This window comes from Hibiscus syriacus, unplaced genomic scaffold (assembly GCF_006381635.1).
Source record: "Hibiscus syriacus cultivar Baekdansim isolate YM2019G1 unplaced genomic scaffold, ASM638163v2 tig00110987_pilon, whole genome shotgun sequence".
In the NCBI taxonomy this organism is placed as follows: domain Eukaryota; kingdom Viridiplantae; phylum Streptophyta; class Magnoliopsida; order Malvales; family Malvaceae; genus Hibiscus; species Hibiscus syriacus.
Window position 1 is genome coordinate 3,241,293 of NW_024062941.1, and position 19,755 is coordinate 3,261,047.

At 32.6% G+C, this 19,755-nt stretch overlaps 1 protein-coding gene across 2 annotated transcripts; it reads right to left on the reverse strand.

Annotated features, from left to right (window-relative positions):
- Window positions 1–5,459: 5,459 nt before the first annotated feature.
- Window positions 5,460–19,222, reverse strand: LOC120148856 (probable acyl-activating enzyme 16, chloroplastic). 2 transcript variants are annotated; one of them, XR_005518409.1, is made up of 19 exons: window positions 18,955–19,222; window positions 16,939–17,130; window positions 16,597–16,711; window positions 15,515–15,602; window positions 14,716–14,927; window positions 13,724–13,842; window positions 13,148–13,297; window positions 12,882–12,949; window positions 11,307–11,412; window positions 10,654–10,812; window positions 10,338–10,391; window positions 10,179–10,259; window positions 9,030–9,167; window positions 8,183–8,342; window positions 7,668–7,747; window positions 7,384–7,529; window positions 6,979–7,036; window positions 6,757–6,899; window positions 5,460–5,591 (listed from the first exon to the last, which is right to left on the reverse strand). XR_005518409.1 is itself a non-coding variant. In XM_039161870.1 (19 exons), exons 1-18 carry the CDS (start codon window positions 19,123–19,125, stop codon window positions 6,807–6,809), a joined length of 2,190 nt encoding a protein of 729 aa, XP_039017801.1. In that variant the 5' UTR covers window positions 19,126–19,222; the 3' UTR covers window positions 5,460–5,595; window positions 6,760–6,806. The 2 variants fall into 2 exon arrangements, 1 of the variants encoding a protein (XP_039017801.1); XM_039161870.1 differs by having other exon boundaries at window positions 5,460–5,595; window positions 6,760–6,899.
- Window positions 19,223–19,755: the final 533 nt, after the last annotated feature.

Below are 19,755 nucleotides of genomic sequence, written 5' to 3' on the forward strand. Positions count from 1 at the left end.
TAATTACACCTTGTGCGTGAACCTTATCCTCCAGGTGGCAGTGCTTCTCTGGCAGGCGGTTACAGCCATCATTTCACGTACAGAGCCAGCTATCCTCGTACAGCTGTATCTTTTTGTCTTTTTCTATGCCAGAAATGCCAAGGCATTTCAATCTGCTTCATCAACGTGTGATGACACGGCATTACTTCCCAAAGAGACCTTTTGCTTGTTATTCCCTGTACACCACAAACAACTGCACCTTTCTCTCATACAGCACCCTTAAGAGATAAAATAGCACTACCACAACAAATGCAACTATATGCAACTACATGATCCTAAAATGGGCTTTTAAACAAACAATAACTTAAGTGAAAAAGGCCTTAAAAGTAGCATTTTTAGGAAGTTAACACCCCACGTGCTTGCGACGGTGCGTGGTTGTGCGCGACGAAGACGACAGGTCAGGAAATAGCAGTTGAGTACTTCAATGGAATCCAACAACAATTACAACTTTATGTAGCTCGAACATCAACCAAAAATCATAATAGTTAAACGAAATAAAAAAATTTGGAGGCTCACCCACGGCGGACGGACGTAACGACAATGACAGACGACGAACCTGGGTAGGTTTTGATCGGAATTGACCGCGAAACACAATGTTGAGGAAGTGAAGCACGATGATGGTCGAGGCAACCGGAATCACCAAAATAATCGAGTGACGAGGTGGGGGTTTTTGGTGGTGATTCAAGCGTCTATTCACTCCGATCAACACCGGATCACGCTACAGTGAGGCTTGGGCTATGGTCGCCGATGGTCGACGAGTCAGCTGAGGGTGGCGATGTGCTCCAGTAGTGGTCAGACATTACTGATTTGATGAGTAACCGCGGTGGCTAGGGTTTGTTTAATTGGGGTCGGTTCACAAACACACGAAGGGAAAATGGGTTCTGGTTTTTATTTTTTGTATCAGATAGGTTATGGGAAAATTATGGACTAGTCCCTGAACTTTCCAAACTTTTAAAATTAGCCTAAAAAGTTTCTGAAACTTACAACTTAGTCCTTAGAATCAAATAATTTATTCAATAAATTTATATTGAAAATTGGGGGTGTGACACGATCGAATGTTCACCCCTAGTCATTGGTCGTCGCATCCGTCGACCGATGAAGTCCAAACTTTCCAGTCCACATCTTTTCGACCCCCTAAATGAGATTCCAGCCTCCGTTTTACTGGGAAATGCTTCATTCTCCCAAAACTGACGATGGACTCTTCGATTTCTTCATCCTCCGATCTCTATGGTCCACTGTCCGATGGGTCTGAAATTGGACTATGTTGGTCGACTCGTCATTCTCTTGTGGTCCACTGTTTAGATTGGTCGTCCGTCCACTGGAGCTATGCCACGTCAGCCTGTCCGTTAAGCTTTTAACAGCGGAGTACTAAAATGAAACAAAACCTAAACGTTAAGTATGGTTTTGAAAAAAAAAAAGTTTAGATACTAAAACGGATCAAAACTAATAGTTTACGTACTAAACACATAGTTTACTCAAAATTATATTAAAAATTTAAGAGTGTGAAACTATAAAATATCAAGCGGTGCAAAATTAGATAATAAAAATACAAGGGCACGAATCAAACGGGTTCAGTGGTAAAGGAATTGTTGTTATTCCTTGAGGTCTCGGATTCGAATACCAAGAATATCAGGGGTGTGAGCGTTTATTATCAAATGGTTGAGAGTTATCTTTGAAGAGATATTACCTTGTACTTACCCTAGATTAATAAAAATAAATAAAAATACAATGGTAAATTATATCATTCATCACTCAACTATCTTCTCACTTTTATTTTGCTCACTAAAGTTAAAAAATTTTCAATTTAACCACTCAACTTTAAACATTGATATTGAACCTTTTCTATCACTAGTTCCCTCTACAGTTTTGTCTGTAACTTTGTGGTGAGATGTATTTTTTTCTTATTAATTTTTAAACTACCACATAGACACTAATTAATATTTTATTAATATTGTTTTTTATATTTTTTTATTTCCTACCGCCGACTGTTTCACTGTCCACCCCCACTACCGCCCTCTATCTTCCCCGTTGAGGAGCTTGGTCACATTGAGACGCTTGAGAACCAAGAAATCTATAAGAGAAAGGCAAAGTAAAGGCATATTTTTATGCAATTCTTACAAGGCAAATTTTAAATTGCATACAGAACTGGAAAGCAGCAGCTTTTAGATGCCTCACTTCTGGTTGTTTGAAAAGCTGGAAATTTAGAAATGAAAATATAACAATTCAAGGCAGTGGGCAATATGCAAAGTGAGAGAATATATACAAACTGTTGTATGGAAGTTGAAAGAGATAATTTGCAGGGAGACCATGTCAACATCAACAAGGGAAGAACTGGATTCGTATCTCCCGAATACTCCTTTTATGATCATCGGGCTTCGATGAGTTAGCAATTACCAAACTTCAATGTTCAACAAGAATGAAATTTAAGTGGCATCGATGTTAAGATCTATGTAGGTTGGAGTGTTTTTCGATTTAACCGATATTGGATTCAAGTTAAGAATGATTAGATGTTTTTGGTGAAAAAATTTGAGAGTTATTAGTCTTCGACCATGGTGACCGGCGATGGTCAAAACAGGGATCAACTTGATGGTTGAAATATGAGTTTGTTCGAGTTGAGAAAGAAACGGAAAGGAAGAAGGAGAAAAAAAAAATATGTAAAAATGAAGAAAAAGTAGTTATTTATTTAGGTTAAAACGAATGGTGTAATCTATCTAAATACAAAAAAGATACAAAAAATATAAAAGAATTTCTAGAAGATGCGACTGCATCCTAACATCCCTCAGTCCATCCTTGAGTGTCAAGAAAACATATCTTACTACACCCATGGGTGGACTTTTGTGGGAGCTAAGAGGAGCCTTAGTCCCTGTCAATTTTTTTAAGTATCAATTAATATTGAAAAAAAAATATTTTTTAAAAATAAATAAAGAGAAAATTATCATTCACCTCTCAATTAAAAAAAATTGTATTTATAAAACAATAAAAAAATACTTTAATCCCGCTTTAATAAATTATGGTTCCTCCCCAACTACACCTACGTTGGATCGTGATAATTCATGAGCTTTTTTAATTATTATGGGTCCAAATTGTTGAAGGATAATGAAACCAATAAGGTTATAACTTTGAAGATTTTAAATGTCAAAGAAATGAAGTACAGTATAAATTTTATCAAAATATCAATAAAATGTGATGATCAAGTAATCATAACACGTTCCTGAAATTAGGGATAAAATCATGGTGTAGGAAATGAATATTCTATTGTTTGAAAGCTATTGTTTCATTATATTCTTTCATTGAGCACTAAGACATGCAAAATAATGAAATTAAATTAAATATTTCATAAAAATAGTAAAATTAGGGAATTGATCATTAATCACTAAACACGAACGAACGAAATATTTTATGTTAAGGGACGAACTTATAAAATTTTAGAGAGAAGCGGATTTATAAAATTTTAAAAGGCAGAAACATATTATCAACAAAAATACACACAAAAAAATAAAATATATGACAACTTAAAAATTTCAGGAGGAACAATTGTCCCCACCAATCCTCCTCGGTCCATCCTTATCAGTGAATAGCATGTTTATAATGTATTTGAATTTTGTTAAGCAAGTTGGTTGCAATCAAATGGTTGCAATCAAATAGAGGTTGAATACAATAAAACTTTTGTAAATATTTATAATTATGTTTATGCTAATGTGCATGTATCATGTGAGTTTGATGACCAAGAAGACTATGAGATAAGATATTAGAAATTTTTCTTTAATAGTTTGAAATGATTATATGGTATTTATTTAGAACTTTCTAAAAAATCTTAATCTGTCAACTATTTAATTTGAAATTTAAAAATAATAGGTAAAGATTTTATTTTACTTTATTTGCATTATCAACAATCCTCTACTAATACAAAGAAGTAAAGTTATGAAAGAAACAAAATGAGAAAAGAGCAACAACAAAATTAATCGTTTAAGTATTAGTATCTATTAGATTTATTCTAGTATATAATGAGATGAATGATTATTTTCTTAACAAGTTAACAACTCTTGAACTTGTTAATGTAGGTAATTATATCTCAAATCTATTTGAGTCTCATGGTCGTTCAACGGTTTAGCTAATATATCTTGGGATACTTATAAGTGCTATAAAAAGCTGACCCAATGTCTCTTATTGAAGGTGGCTACTCATTCACACTTACATAGGTAATTTTATCAAGTCCATCTCAATATAGACCACCCAAATCAGACTATGAAATCCTTATGGTGTTTAATAAGATTAAGTTCTCAAATTTAAATTTAGTAAAATCGTCAAGTCTATCTCAATAGGACTATCCAAATCAAGGGATATGAACTCATTAAGAGTAACAAACTCAACATTATATGCTAGTGAATCCATCTAGTCTGTCTCATAAAAACCACCCAAAATTTAAGATATGAATTCATTAATAATTACTTAAAAAAATCATTAATAACATTTATCGGCTTGTCTTACAAATATGAGGCCCTAGGACTTTTATTGTCCTAGGTTCAAGTCCCACCTTAGGTAAATTTACGTACGGACATTTTCTTCTTACTGCTTTGTGTTCTTATAATTCTTAGTTCAAGGTAGATGTTAGGCTCGATTTGTTTTACAATGATTTTGATAAAATTATCACTACAAAATGAAAATGTTAATAATTATAGTTATAAACAACAATAAAAAAAATTAACAGAATCATCATATTGCGATGATCCACTGTCTTAGAAGTGATTTTACCTATATTAATGTAATAAAAAATGGTCACTCAAGGTTAACACAATGCTTTTGTATTCATACACTTAAATGCGGAAATTGGACTCAAATAATATTACTCTTCCAAAAGAAGAAGTAAAAGAAGAAGAATGACAGAGAAAATTAAAAAAAGGTAGAGAGTAAAATATAAAAGCATATAATTGTTATCAGTTTAAAAACTAATTTAGAATGATAGTCATATTTTGAGATGAAATTAGAACATTTAAAAATTTAAAATTTAATTTAAAATAAGGATTATACTTTGATAACATATGATACAATTAACTCTTTTTTTTAATAAATATTATCAACATTTTTCTTTAAAAAATTATAAATAACAATACCAAAACTCTTCAACCCTTAATATAAAGACTATTGTATTGTGCTCAAGTCCACCTGAATATATTGCAAGGTATGGATGGAACTAAAGGCACCAATTAAAAAAAAATAAGAACACTAATTAAAAATTATTTAATTATCAATGGATGGCATTGAATATATTATTTTTGTGGCATTTCAAAAGTACAAAGTAACATTTCAAGAGTTTTCTATAAAATATCATCTATGTTAACCCATCCACTAAGTAGAAAGTAACATTTCAAGAGTTTTCTATAAAATATCATCTATGTTAACCCATCCACTAAGTAGAAAGTAACATTTCAAGAGTTTTCCACCATTAATTTGGCTCAATTAAACATTACAAATAGTACTGAACCCCAAACCACCAATTTCATCTTTATTGTTCCTTTATATCAATTTTGTTCTCATGACATACAATCCTCCACCTAAAAATACAAAATGTATTAAACCAACAAAGCCCAAGAAACTACAATCCAGGGTTTCATATAGATACACATCCAACATAGATAAATATTTCCAGGTAAACCTTATATGGGTTAGGATCCACTTACACAATGTAAAACTAACTCTATTAGTTTTACACAGTTTTAGGATCGTTGGATGAGTGAAAATAGATGACTAAGATTAACTTTTTTTCTTCTTCTACTGAATATCTTTTTATTTCCTATTGTTAATCTCAACCATCTATTTTACTCATCAAACGGTCCTAAACTTGTGTAAAATTAAATGATATTTACATTGTGAATATCTTATTACACTATAGTTTTACATAGATTTAGGACTGTTGGACGATCCAAAATAGACGGTTGAGATTAACTCTTTTTTTTTTCTCCAATGAATATCTTTTCATTTTCTTCTATAAATCTCAACATCTATTTGAACTCATCCAACTATCCTAAATCTGTGTAAAACTAAAAAGTTTTTCCACATGTAATTGGATCCTATATATATATATATGATAGCAGGTTAAGAATACTTTTAAAAAAATGAAGAATCATAGTAACATTAAAATACGATGAATATTACGGTTTCATAAAGATGCCAAATTCTGTCCCTTTGTTTCATCTTTGTTTCAAGAAAGGCATTGACATCTTTGTTTCATCTGTTTGGGCTTCGAAGGGTAGGCTTATTGTTGAAAGTGATTCAAAGACAGCAGTGGAATGGATTAAATATCAAAATTCTGTCCCTTTGTACCTATCTATTTTTGTGAAGGAGATAGTGTCTGCTGTTTCTCGAAATCAGATCGTTATCAGGTGGATCCCTAGGTGTTGTAACTGTGAGGCGGATAAGCTGGCTAAGGAGGGTATTGGCTGAGTGTTTCTAGTCTTTGGTATTTTAGTTGGAGTGTGTTTTCTATGTGGTGAGGTATTGTAGGAGTGTTTCTTGTCTTAAGTATTTTTGTAGGAGTGTGTTTTCTTCTGTATGTTATTTTTGTAAGTGTTTCATTTCTAATAAATTGATGTTCTCTTTTCCTCCTTTTTCTAGAGGGTTCTTGCCTTACGGCAATGGACTACTTAGAAGGAGGTTTTAAATGAGACATCCTATTCCTATCAAAAAAAATAAAGATGCCAAATTGTTTGGGTAACTTACAAGGAAAGGTCATTGCAGTCTTCACGTGTAATCATCTTGTCAAAGGGAATTTACTTGAACAGATTGGCTATTTCCTCCTTGTATTGAGTAACAACTCGGTCTCTTCGGATTTTCATAGTTGGGGTCATTAAGCCACTATCAATCTGCAACAAAGTCAGGTTTTTTACTTTAATATATCCAGAATTGCAGATCAAGCACAAATTGCCAGCATGTAAGTCTTACTGTAAAAGGTTCATCCACGACAAGGATCGGTCCAACTTGAAACGTACACTCCGAGGTCCTGCGTGAGAGAGAATCAAGTCAGGCAATCTTTCCACTTGGACCCCGATGGATTAGACAAGAGGGGCGAGTTGCGTTGGTAACAATGGAATCTATATCTCTGTGGACTGTGGGGGCTCTTCACAGATATTTAGCTATCTTATGCACCGCACTATGTTTGTCCTATGTCCGACATATTTGGACATATGTACGGGTAAGATCCTCTAAATATATGAAAAAACTTAGAAAAGATTGAACATGCCATGTTGGAGGCATAGTCCGATCGAACAGGACAAAAGAGAGGACGAAATAACATTAGAGGCTCTTAAATTCTGACTAAACTAATAAAGCTGAATTTGGAAGTGTTACCATTTGCTTAATTCTTCATATAGAAGGCTTGTCATTTTGTCCCTGCTAATATCAACTGCATCTGGATCTACAATAGATGATTTTTTTGCTGCTTGGAGTACCTCATCTTTGTTCGGGACAATGATAGCTCCGAGGCGTCGTTGATCCTGAATGGAAAATGTCAATCAACAATGAAAAGTTATAAATCGAGTCAAAATATGGAAATGCTACATGTACCTAAATAAAAAGAAAACTACATGCAAAACCACAAGCAAACTTTGGAGAAAGAAAGGTGTTCAACTTGCCTGGCCTATGACGACAATCTGTTGAATAAGACTACTCCTCATGGCAGCTTCTTCAATCTCTAAAGGTTCAACATTTTCACCTATTTTCTCCAAAAAAGATCGTTTTAGTTAATAAAGGGAAGTATGGTGAACAAGTGAGCTTTTAACGGAGTTCATAAAAGGAAAATGCTTCAATGTACAGTCACAACATTAGAGTTTAACTAGGTAAACTTCCTCTGGCAATGTTATTATCACAAGTTTTTATTGACTAGGAAGATAAAGAAAGCATGCTATCTTTCGGACCTACAATCGCACCCTAAGCAGTTATGGAAAGATAACTTTGTCAAAATTATAACTCGATAACTGTAGGCATATAGCAAAAAGATAAATGTGGTGTTGCACTAGAAAGTGAGAGTAGAGTTCCTACAGAAGAAACCATTCAGTACTCTTAACCCAACTTACCTAAAACTATATGCAGGAAGGACCTAAATGAAAGAATATGCATGGTCATACAGGGAAGTAGGTTTTAAGTATACCGGATGAAAGAACAATGGTGTCCTTGGCACGTCCTTCAAGAACTATCACACCTCCACATCGACGACTTCGCCCTGCCGAATGATGAGGAGCAATCCATCCTATATCACCGGTGTCTAACCAACCATCATCGTCTAGAGCTTGCTTAGTAGCCAATGGATTCTAATCAAAACAATAACCAAAATACAATCATCCGAGATGCCACTATAACTCAAACTGATCTACTATGACACTAATAAAAAATGATAGTTTGGTTTGGAATTCCTAGAACAAAAGAAATATTATATTCTCATATGTTCTAAATCTGTCAACCTGTCCAATGTAAGCACGTAACAAATAATGCTATTTTTTCTTTATGAAAATAATATCTGTGTTATATGAAAAGTAAAAATTATGCATGAATTTTTTTACTTATTCGGGATTTCATTTTCTACAAAAGAAAAAACAAGAAATACAATCCTAAAATTTACTCAACGTGAACATAGGGTTAACCACTCGTTCAATAATGGAGTTAGTCTTAGGTGCAAACTATTTAACTTGAGCAAAGTTCAAGAACCTTTGTGAATTTTTAAACTTAAGGCACCAAATCAAATATTTTATTAGAGTTCGCGTACTAAATGTGTAATTAACCACATAGTTATCTCTCCATCGTTCTAATCCCAAGTGGCCAATGACTAAATTTCTTGATTTTTCATTTCTTCTCTTCACAAAATATAAATAGAGCAGATAATAATACTAAATCAGGCTGCATGTTGTAAACGCTGCACAATTATGAACATTTGCCAACATTTTTCACAAGCATTGTGATTTCATTGGTCAGGTTCTTGACCAATTTCAGCTTAATATTACCTTATAGTAACCTTTCATCACTTGTGGCCCCCTGACCTTTACAATGCCTTTGGAGCCAGGCAGGAGCAGCTCACCGGTTTCGGAATCTACAACTTTGAATTCTGTGTGTTGAATCGGATGCCCGATCGAACCAAGAACCTTCAAAAGTCAAATCTGAAAGATTGTCATATGATAAAACTCTCTTTCTAGAGGTAGACACCATTTAGACATAAAGAACATGAATAGACAAGACAACAAGAAAACAACCTAAAAAACAGATAGTATAATGTAAGAGTCTATGGTTGAAATGATGTCCAACATAATACGCAAAAGGTACAGATATTTAGATAAACTAAATCCAAAACAGTTAAAATTTCAAAAGTTACATTTGAACGCAATAAGATATCTGTAACATGTAACAAGAAAAAGATAACGGCATCGATTAGTAAGTCTATGCAACTAGGAGATTTAGCAATTATATGTTTAACAAGGTTTTGCAAACCTTCAGATAATTGAGAAAGAGATGCTTAAGAGGTTGTTGCATCAGGAAATTCCCGGTATTCTTTCTATTTCAAGAATATCAATCAGATCTATTCTTTGTAGGGTGATATATAAAGATTTAGTCCCTTATCTTCATTAAGAGAATGTGCATGGGGTGAACCTGTCATCTATCTTTTGAACAATAATAAAGGATTCGAGTAAGTCTAGGGGTTCAAACCTTAGATCTTGTAAGAACTTCAGATCTGTGTTACTCAGATTGGGGTGTGAGTATCAGATGTGGACGTGTTCAACATGGGATGTTTGATTTTTTTTTCTAAATATTTCAATGTAATTGGAGGGTTATATCCTTTACTCATGTCTGAATATATTTTGGACACAGAGATTTTAAGAGAAATGAATAGTTGGAGCAACATATCTTCAGAATACCTAGTTCAAATCCACTGCCACAAAGGAAATAAAAGCCCAAACCAGTCAACAAAGAATTCAAACCCAAAGCACCGAAGTGGATCCTTCTGGTCATAAATTCTTAATTGGATGATTTAATTTTGAAATATCTCTCACACATTTTTTTCACAATGCTAGGGATTTAGTAAAGTCAGTTTCTAGTATGCAACTATTACTTCTCTTATGAGAATTTTGGTGTTTATGAAAAAGCTAGCGGCATCTTACATTCAAGTAAGGTCGTCGAGCAGCAACAACAGGGGATGATTCTGTTAAACCGTATCCATTCTGCACTGTCACACCGATTGCCTGCATGTATGTGACTCCACAAAATAAGTGAATGCCTACTAATCTTTTGATTCAAAGACCAAGAAATAAGCATCTAACCTCGAAAAACTTGTCGATATGCATAGGCAAACTGCCACCCCCGCTTATTCCAGCCTGGAGAATAATTAAAAAACGAACCAATAAAACCAAGTAACAAATATACTAGAAATGATGAACACGAAATATAAGGGGAATATAGCAATCAAGAACTTTGCACATAAGAACAATCAACTACATGGATTCTTATTTTTCAGTTACTTTTCCCCTCCTTTTTCCCTCATTATTTTTTTAATTACAACATATACAGATTCTTATTGGTTGATATGTAACTGAGAAGAAACTTCGATAACAAGTTTGTATAGCAAATAGATCAAACCTTTGATATTCCAATAGCAGAGTGAATCTTTTCATAAACAAGCTTCTTTGCTAACACGTGCAAGGGCCACAATATTGCAGCAATAATTCTTGCCCATAGGCAATCTAACATGGATACAAGATATGAAGGTTGCTTTGGATTTCCTGTTAAGTATAGTCCCTGTTGATCAAACAAAAGCAATTTATTATATGTTACAACCAGTACACAGACAACTAGATGATAGTTTTTATTTCAGTTAGTCAATTTGGTTGATTCCATAGGCTTCTAGACAAGTCACCATATGAGTAGGAAAACCTATTCAGTTAGTTCATTCCAAAGCTGGAGATCGAATTCTCGATCAATTAACCAGATAAACAGAACTGTGTTGAAAGGCAGTTTAGCTTAAACAATAATCTTATTAAAAGAAGGGGAGGTCAAGTTTTAGGTTTGGCCTTAGTTGAATATGGGTATCAGATTAAATTAGCTTCTTATTCCTACTTGTCTCAAGTTTTACAACTTTACAAAATAAAAAAGCAGACATTCAAGAGTGAGAGTATGTACTAGAAGAAGATAAAGCATAAAAGGAATCTGCAGAATTGAACTTTTGTTTAAAAATTGCAAAAAAAAAAAAAAAACCTTGGTAAGAGTGAACAAGAATTGTTCAATGTCATCACCTCATAAATTCTCTTCAACTTCATATAAGCCAAGCTGACCCTTAGGGATGAAAGTGCGATTAATTTACGAATAGTGGAGCTAGCAGAAATCTGCTTTTGAATCCCCCTGCAAGGTAATCAAAACAAAATTAGAGAGCTACATTTAGAATCAAACAACTTCCCTAACAATAAGTTGAATCGGAGACTCTGCATGGCTGTATAATTGAAATTTAAGCCTGATAGTTTAGACATGAAAATCAATCCAAAAAACAGGATGAGAGAGAAAGAGAGAGAGGAAAAAACTAATCACAATATTTATATATTGTTTGATTCAATGGAATTAGTTAGTATTTAATAAACTCTGAAATCCACATTCATAATGCAGCTGGACGTCCTATAATTAATAACCCTCAAAGAAAATGACAATCAAGAACCAATTCCTATGTGGTTTTTTACAGCTTCATGATGAACTAAAACATGTTTTATAAATTAGAAACTTATGTGTCCCAACAATCTTCAGAAGACAACAGAATATACCAAATCAACCAAACTAGTTAAAGAAGAATTATTACATTGTTAAACCGAGTGCTATAAAACTGACTCTCTATACATTGTATGTCAACAAAAGTTTTTAAAAACTAAGGAGCAATTACTTCTTGTAGTAATAGGTAATTGGTACAGAGAATTATTCACCTGTTCTCTGAATTTTCTTATTAAAATGATGTACGGGAAAGAGCCTACTAATATACCGATTACATAGAGTTCTATTAGAACTAAAACTTATCTTGTTAGTATTCTATCTACACTTTACTTAGATAAGACTTAGAGTACAAGTTAACTACTAACTATCACTTATATACAATAATTCAATTACTTAATTACTAACTTTACACGACTACAATCTACACTCTCCCTCAAGCTGGTGAGTATACATTGTAAAGTCCCAGCTTGGATGTGAACTCATCAAAGGTTGCTCTTTGGAAGGGCCTTGGTGAGAACATCCTGTGGGAACAAAGTTGATTTTTACAGAACCATTGTTAACCTTTTCAGAGATGAAATGTCTATTTGTCTCAACTTATATACTCTTTGTAAATCCGCCTATATAAGGTCTAACTAGTGTAATCGTTTTCAATCTAGAAAATACAAAAAAAAAAAAAAAAAATCAGATTCTTCTCTAAACCTTCTCTAAATTCAACAAAACATTATATGAAAGATTTCGAGTACAATATAATACTACTATGAAAGAGTTCACCTCATTCGTTTCAATTATAAGAAAATTTAAATTTGATTTTGTAACTATAAAGAAAGCATGAAGTTTCTTTCCACAAGATAATTATACCATGATATAGTTTATCATATCATTGTATATGTTACAAGATGGAAAACTAATTCAACACATGACATTATAGCAAATATGATTCAACACTCACATTTCGAGTTGTCTTTGTTTCTTTTATGTAAGAGTTTAAAAGAATCCAATTGCCCTCAATTTGCAGCAACAAATATAAATAATTTGTGATTATTTTCATAGAAAAGTATCCCAATAAACTTTTCTGGAGCTGGTTAATCGAGATTGAAGAAATCTGAAGGACATACCGATAGAGTGTCTCATAGACTAAAGGTACAGAAATCAGGTATTGTGGCTGATAATTTTTCAAATCATCCTACAAAGTAAAACCGAAGTATGTAATCAATATAAAAGTAAGTACTAATAAAAATAAAAAATAAATAAAAAAGCCATGCCCAGAATCATTATATAAGCCAAGCAGAAAATGGTAGTGATTAGTACAGCTGTTCTGTTATTTCCATTTAGTTGGGGTAAATTTAAAACCTATAATCATATACACAACTTAGAAGAATACCTTCAAATTTCTCACAGTTGTATATACTTGCTCAACTCCATGTGCAAATATGAAATACTCACAAGCTCGTTCATAAGCATGCCAAGAAGGAAGCATACTTAGAAATCTATCCCCAACTTTGGTGGGTACAACATCCCACAAATTTTCTATCTGGAAAATAGTTCAGACAGGAAATAATATTATATTATGGCAGATTAAAGCAGACAAGATGCTGGCTTTCAATGAAATACTTGAAGTTCTCTACTGAAAGATAAGCCAAGAAGGCACAAGATGAGACAACAATAGAAAAACTTTTCCCAGAAAACAATTTTCTAGATAGATTGATCTTTTGTTTTATTCACTTATTCATTCCTAACATATTGCATCTTTTTTTAGATGAGACAAGTAGCTTGGTACCGAATTAAAACTGTGTTCATATGGAACTTTCGGCCATTAAAATATGAGAAAGGTCCTAATATTAGCATATTAATTCAGATGAGACAAAAAATGGCTTACTAATGAATTAAAACTGTGTTCATGTGGATCTTTCCTCGATTAAAATACCAGAAAGGTTTGTAATCGGCGGTAAGCAGTTACCTGGTGTAATAAATTCTTGTGTGTAAGCATAACGCCTTTTGGATTACCAGTGGTTCCGCTTGTATACACAATGGTAGCGATATCTTCTGAGCCAATGATCTCACATTTGCAACCTTGTCCTGTATACACAATGGGACGGATAAGCTTATAAGATAGGCAATCCGGATCAATGATAGTGTCTTTTTCCTCAGTATGCACGCTCCTCGTTTCCCAGGTATGGATGTTATATCCACTCCCCTTTTGAAACATTGACTTACTAGTCAAAGGGTAATTTACATCCTAGATCGCTAAACTTAACTTCAACTTTCATTTAGATCACAAATCTTTAATTTAATCAAATTACATTATTCAACTTTTGTTATTAATAAATTAAGTCACTCATACTAACACTGTCAAATAATTTTAACAAAAAAAAAAAAACTTAAATTGACACTTTTACTTGACATGTTTTTTTGCATATCATCATTAAATAATGTTAAATTGACAATTTAATTAAATTTTGTTAGAATTTATAGAGAAGTCAGTTCTTTTTCCTAGAATTTATTTGAATGAAATGTTTGATAAATTTCTCACAAAAATCAATTAAACATTATTTGATTAAGATATGTGAAAAATATGTTAAGTAAAAGTGTTGATTTAAGTTTTTTATTGTTAGAATCATTTAAAAATGTTAGTATAAGTGACTTTATTAATAATAAAAGTTGAATGATGTAACTTGATTAAATTAAAGGTTTGCGGTCTAAATGTACGTTGAAGTTAAGTTCAGTGATCTAGAATGTAAATTACATGTGGTAAAACTATATCTTTCGAGCAACTTGTTGGACATGTAAGATTTAAGTAAAAAGTAATGAAGTCAATTTACACTTTAGGCAGACAACAGTAGAGCAACATGGAAGACTATAAAAATGCTTAATCAAATAATGAATTCAATGGTATCAAAGTGAAATACTAAAATATAGTATCAGAAGATTGAACATAGTTAATCGACTTACTAGCATCATGAGAATTAATATGAGCAGCACGGCTTTCCCTTCCTAACTCTATGATCTCTTTATAACTGAATATAGGCAGACCCTGTGCTTCATTACTAGCTAGGCATGATTTCTCCCCCCAAAGTAGAACAATAAATCTCAATGCTGCCTTGGAACAAAATTTTCCAGCAAGATGATTGAAAAAATCAGGATTATCGATAACAATCCCAACACTGCCCAAACACGAAATAATAATCACAATGAAAGCAGAATAGTACAGAAAATAAAACTGGCAAACTATTTCTAACTTCAAAAAATGAGAACCAAATCTGGTCAGAAGATGAGATTTGTGCGAGTTTGCTCGTTTCAGTATGAGTGTTATTCACATGTGAGCAATGATTATTAACTGCTAACCAGAATAATCCTTACTTCCCGAAAACATCTTTTATCATGATGATACGCAGATTAGATTGAATTATCAAATTAATGGTAGCAAATATTATTAATCATTTATTTAATAATGCTCGTTGAAGGGGTAACTCCTACAGGATGAAGGCTCTAGGAAACATCCATGCAAATGTAAATGAAAGAGCAAATTAATAGCCGAGTGCCAAATAAACATGCGGTAGCAAGTATACACAGGATGAAATTACAATGAAACCTACGGATGGATATATCCAATTTAGGCAAAACACATGATTTCAGGACATCATTTTTCTTAAATAACAAGAAAACTAGAGAAGTTAACTAGAAAATGAAAATTCAAGCTTTTCTTAAAGAGAAATTGAAGTATTTTGTAAAAGCACTTATTACACCTAACCTTTCCGAATGATTGTATATATGTAAAAGCTCTTCCACGGCTGATCTTGACCCCCTGACGACATTAATTGCTCCCATTGCCATTATACCTTGGTCAAGTAATGCAGCAAACTTATTTTCAAATTTCAGAAATTCAACTACTTATAAGAAAACAAGTGAAAGATAAAAGAGTTCCTGCATACGATACTTGTTAATAAAGAATAAAGAGAAATTATAGGCTTTTTATAACCCGAAGTTTTCTAGATTTCCAACTTTCTACTCATTTTCAGTCCACATTCTGTTGATTTACAGCTGTTTTTCTCTTTACCACATCACAAAAGTTTCAATCTGATGTCTACAGGAAAATCATTTATCCCCCACAAGGAAAAAATAAGGCCATAAACTAGATGCAGACCTTGATGATTATAACCTAAAGCATGCAAAACTCACAACAAAAGTTCCAATATATACAGGAAAATAACTCTCAAGTGAACTCAGATTTCAGTATAAGTATAACAGGTAAACAGAATTTGATGATCCTATAAGGTTCAAACATGAGACATCTAGTTCTAAAAATAGATCATGTAAATTCATCGAGGTCGATAGGTGGTTTGGGTATTCAATTGATTGGAAGTGGAATATCTAGACATGAAATAGAAAATATATATCCTGGTCTTACTGAAGAGAGAATGAATGTGAATACAGCTGCATGAGCTTTACAGATGTGCATATTATCGCTTCAATTCAAAATGCACGTTCAAGGCTTTTTGATTCAATAGCACATTAACCACATTTTATCGAATCTGTGTGCCAATTTGGTCTCATTTGTTAATATATAATATAATGTCTGCATCCTATATCAGTTCTACAGCAACCGATTTAAGTGCCTGTGACATAAAAGCAAATAAAGGAATCAATCAAAAGTAGAGTTCCTGCTTATCAAAATAGAAAATATTGAATCCCTTTAACAAGGTAACAAATGCATCTTAAACTATAAATGAAATTATTAGATTATATAATCTAACACAAAAAGACAACTAAGGAACCCTAATTTCTCAGCGATTGGACTTAAGCAGTTAATGGAAAATTACAAAAGATACGCACCTTGATCAGCAACAAGCCACCGGCATGAATTATCAGCAAAAAGTGCAACCTTTTCTTCTGGCTTTATGCCAATAACCCTTAAACCTTCAGAAAAGTCCAATATTTCCTGCTCCATCTGAAGTATAGAAGGTGTTGAAATCAAGGTAATAAAAAGGATATAATGACTAAAGATCTGGAAACAATAAATTGGAAACTAGAAAAGAAATACCATTTATGCACTAATAATACAATTTTAGATAATAAACTTAAAAACAAATAATGAAATAATGGGCTTCTCTTCATCTATTTAAATGTAAACTCTAATTAGTTGGCAATAACTTGAAATAGAATAATAGAAGTTACCTGTTTATAAGTCATGGTAGAAGGAGGATCATGATATGGATCCACCACTGCAACTCGATCGCCATACTTTTCTGCTGAAGACTTCCAAATGTCGGGGACCGCTTTCCATTCATCAGAGACCAGTGCACCATTACTTGGTAGTGATACGTTTTCTAGTAAAGGTGAGTACCTTCTGATTTGCACCTCCTGTGTCTATGACAAGTAATAACATGGATAGATGGTAAGACCCCAAGATAAACATCCTCTAGCTCCACTTGAACAAGTATGAAAGACTAAAATGTCCCCAATGATCATATATTTTACAAGCTTTAACAAAACCTATTTTGACACCCATTTAAAGTAAAAATCGCAATAAGACCAGCAAGTGCAGGGAACCAATAAGAGTATGGACCAGGATCTACATGAAATTTAAAATATCAAGGATTCAAGGAGCAAAGTTAAGCCAGATAAAAGAGGCAAGGAGAAGACCTATTGACAATGATGCACAAAAATAGCCACTCCAAATATAAGTGAATTTCAATGTAATGGCACGACTCACAGGGTATTGCAATAAAAATAAAATACAGGGTAAACCAACTATAGTGGAATGCAAGTAATGCCACTATGGAAACGGCAGCTTCAATGTAATGCCTACAAGGAAAGAAAAACTCTTCTTTCAACAGAAACAATGACTACAAGGCAAGCAAATCTTAACATAATATTTAGTAGTTAATTTTGGTAAAAAGCACTTGGAGGAGATTTTAAAAAGAATAAAATAAAAAAGAAATTTGTGGGAAACAAAACACATGATTTTACTATTCAATTATTATCCAATATATTGACAGTAGAGTTTTCGAATTCTGTACATAGTTTGTAGGAATACCTCGTATGCATACAGAAATTATGGTAGAAGTAGAGTTGAATTTAGTCATTTCCTCATTTTAATCAATTAGAATTTTTCTTTCAAATAGTAGTATTTGATTCACCTTTAATAAGCAACAATTTGTGAAGTGAAAGACACATAGCTGAAGGGAAACCGATAAAAGGCAGCCTTAATTACTGCCAAAAGCCAGTAGGGACCATATTGATTGCCTGACTCTCTTAACAATTAAGTGGGAACGGGGAAGACCTACTCTACTTTATTCACAATATTTAATTATTCACAATATTTAATTATTAGTATGTTTATTTATCTAATTTCAATATATTTTTATTTATCTTATAATTTAATCTACTTGAATTTATTATATTATGTTTAATTTTTATTTTATTGTGTAGAAAGTACAATAAAAAATATAAAAGATAGAATAAAAGAAAATAATGTAACAAAGAAAAAAGAAAAGAAAATAACAAAAGAAAGTAAAAAAAATAACAAAAGCCAAAAATAAAAAAAATAACAAAAAAATAATATATAGCGCAACTACAATGTTACTCCAGATTTAGAGTATCATTATAGCTTTTCTCTATTCTAGCGTTGGCGTTGAAAGTAGAGATGTGCTGGAGTTGAAATTCATCTTTAAAGTGGAGATTTTCTCTACGCTAGAGATGGTCTTACTACCTAAAATTACTCCAAATTTTCTACTGGACAAATAGATAAAGTACACAAATGGACACTAAAATAAGCAAGAATGATCTTTTTGACCACTGAAGTTTTGAAAGTTACAAAATGATCATTAAACTTATAAAATTTATCCTATTTGTTATTATTTTGTTGCAATTTAATAAATTCAATAATCATTTTGTAACACTCGAAACTTTAGTGACCAAAAATATTATATTTTTTTACTTAGTTTAATGACCATTTATGTACAACTCAAATTTCAAAGACTTTAGGCTAAATCTGAACTCAGAAGTATTAAGTCCGTTCAAACAGAATTGAAGAACAGAACTGACACAAACCTAAGAAAAAAGGCCAACTTGTAGGAGCTGAAGACATCCAAAACCTTATCTTTACACAATTCTATATCATTTGCTATGATCACATCAATAATTCAGTAAAATAATCAAAGAGATACAAAAAGGGTATTTGAGAATTACCTTGGATTCACAAAAAACTCGTGATTTAGATCCTGGGGAGACCCGGAACTTGACTCCAGGAAGCTTGGGGGCGAAAGTTATGGGGCAGGGCAATTTAGAAGAAGAGAAAAGTAAGTGAAGAGAGTAGTTATAGTTATCAAACGAAGACGTCGAGGCCAACAACGTTGCCATCCTCTTTTGACAAGAAGAACAACAGCAATACGAGGAAGATGAAGAAGAAGAAGAAGATGTTTTTATGGGATTTATGATTTGGACATTTAACAAACAAACGCTAAGAGTATGAGAGTGAGAGAGAAGGAAGAAAGGGCAAACAAGTAATGGGGCGGTTGTCAGGATTGAACGAATGGGATCTTGAAAAGGCCGAAGATTAAATCTTTAGCAAAAACAATAACGAAATTTTTTTTTATCGGAATTTCAGGATTGGGATAATCTGTTGTAAATACAAACAAATTAGAAGAGAGTTGCAGATGGATGGATAGAGAGAGTGGAGTTTTGTCATCTAATTTAAGCCTATGATGAGATTTTATACATATAAAGGGTAATTGGATAAAATTATAGAAGTGTAGATTTTATATTTTTATACACGTTAATTTTATGTATTCTTAATAAAAAAATAGTGCTTAATTTTTATTAATTATCGACTTTAGATCAATAAAGTATTTTTCATTTGAAATGTCAAATATTTTTATCTTTAGTTTTGGAGTTATTATGTCCTAACAGCTGTTACAAAATCTGTGATTCAATGCATGTTGTGTTTATATATTTTTTTTTAATTTTCTTTTAAATATATTTTTTAAATTA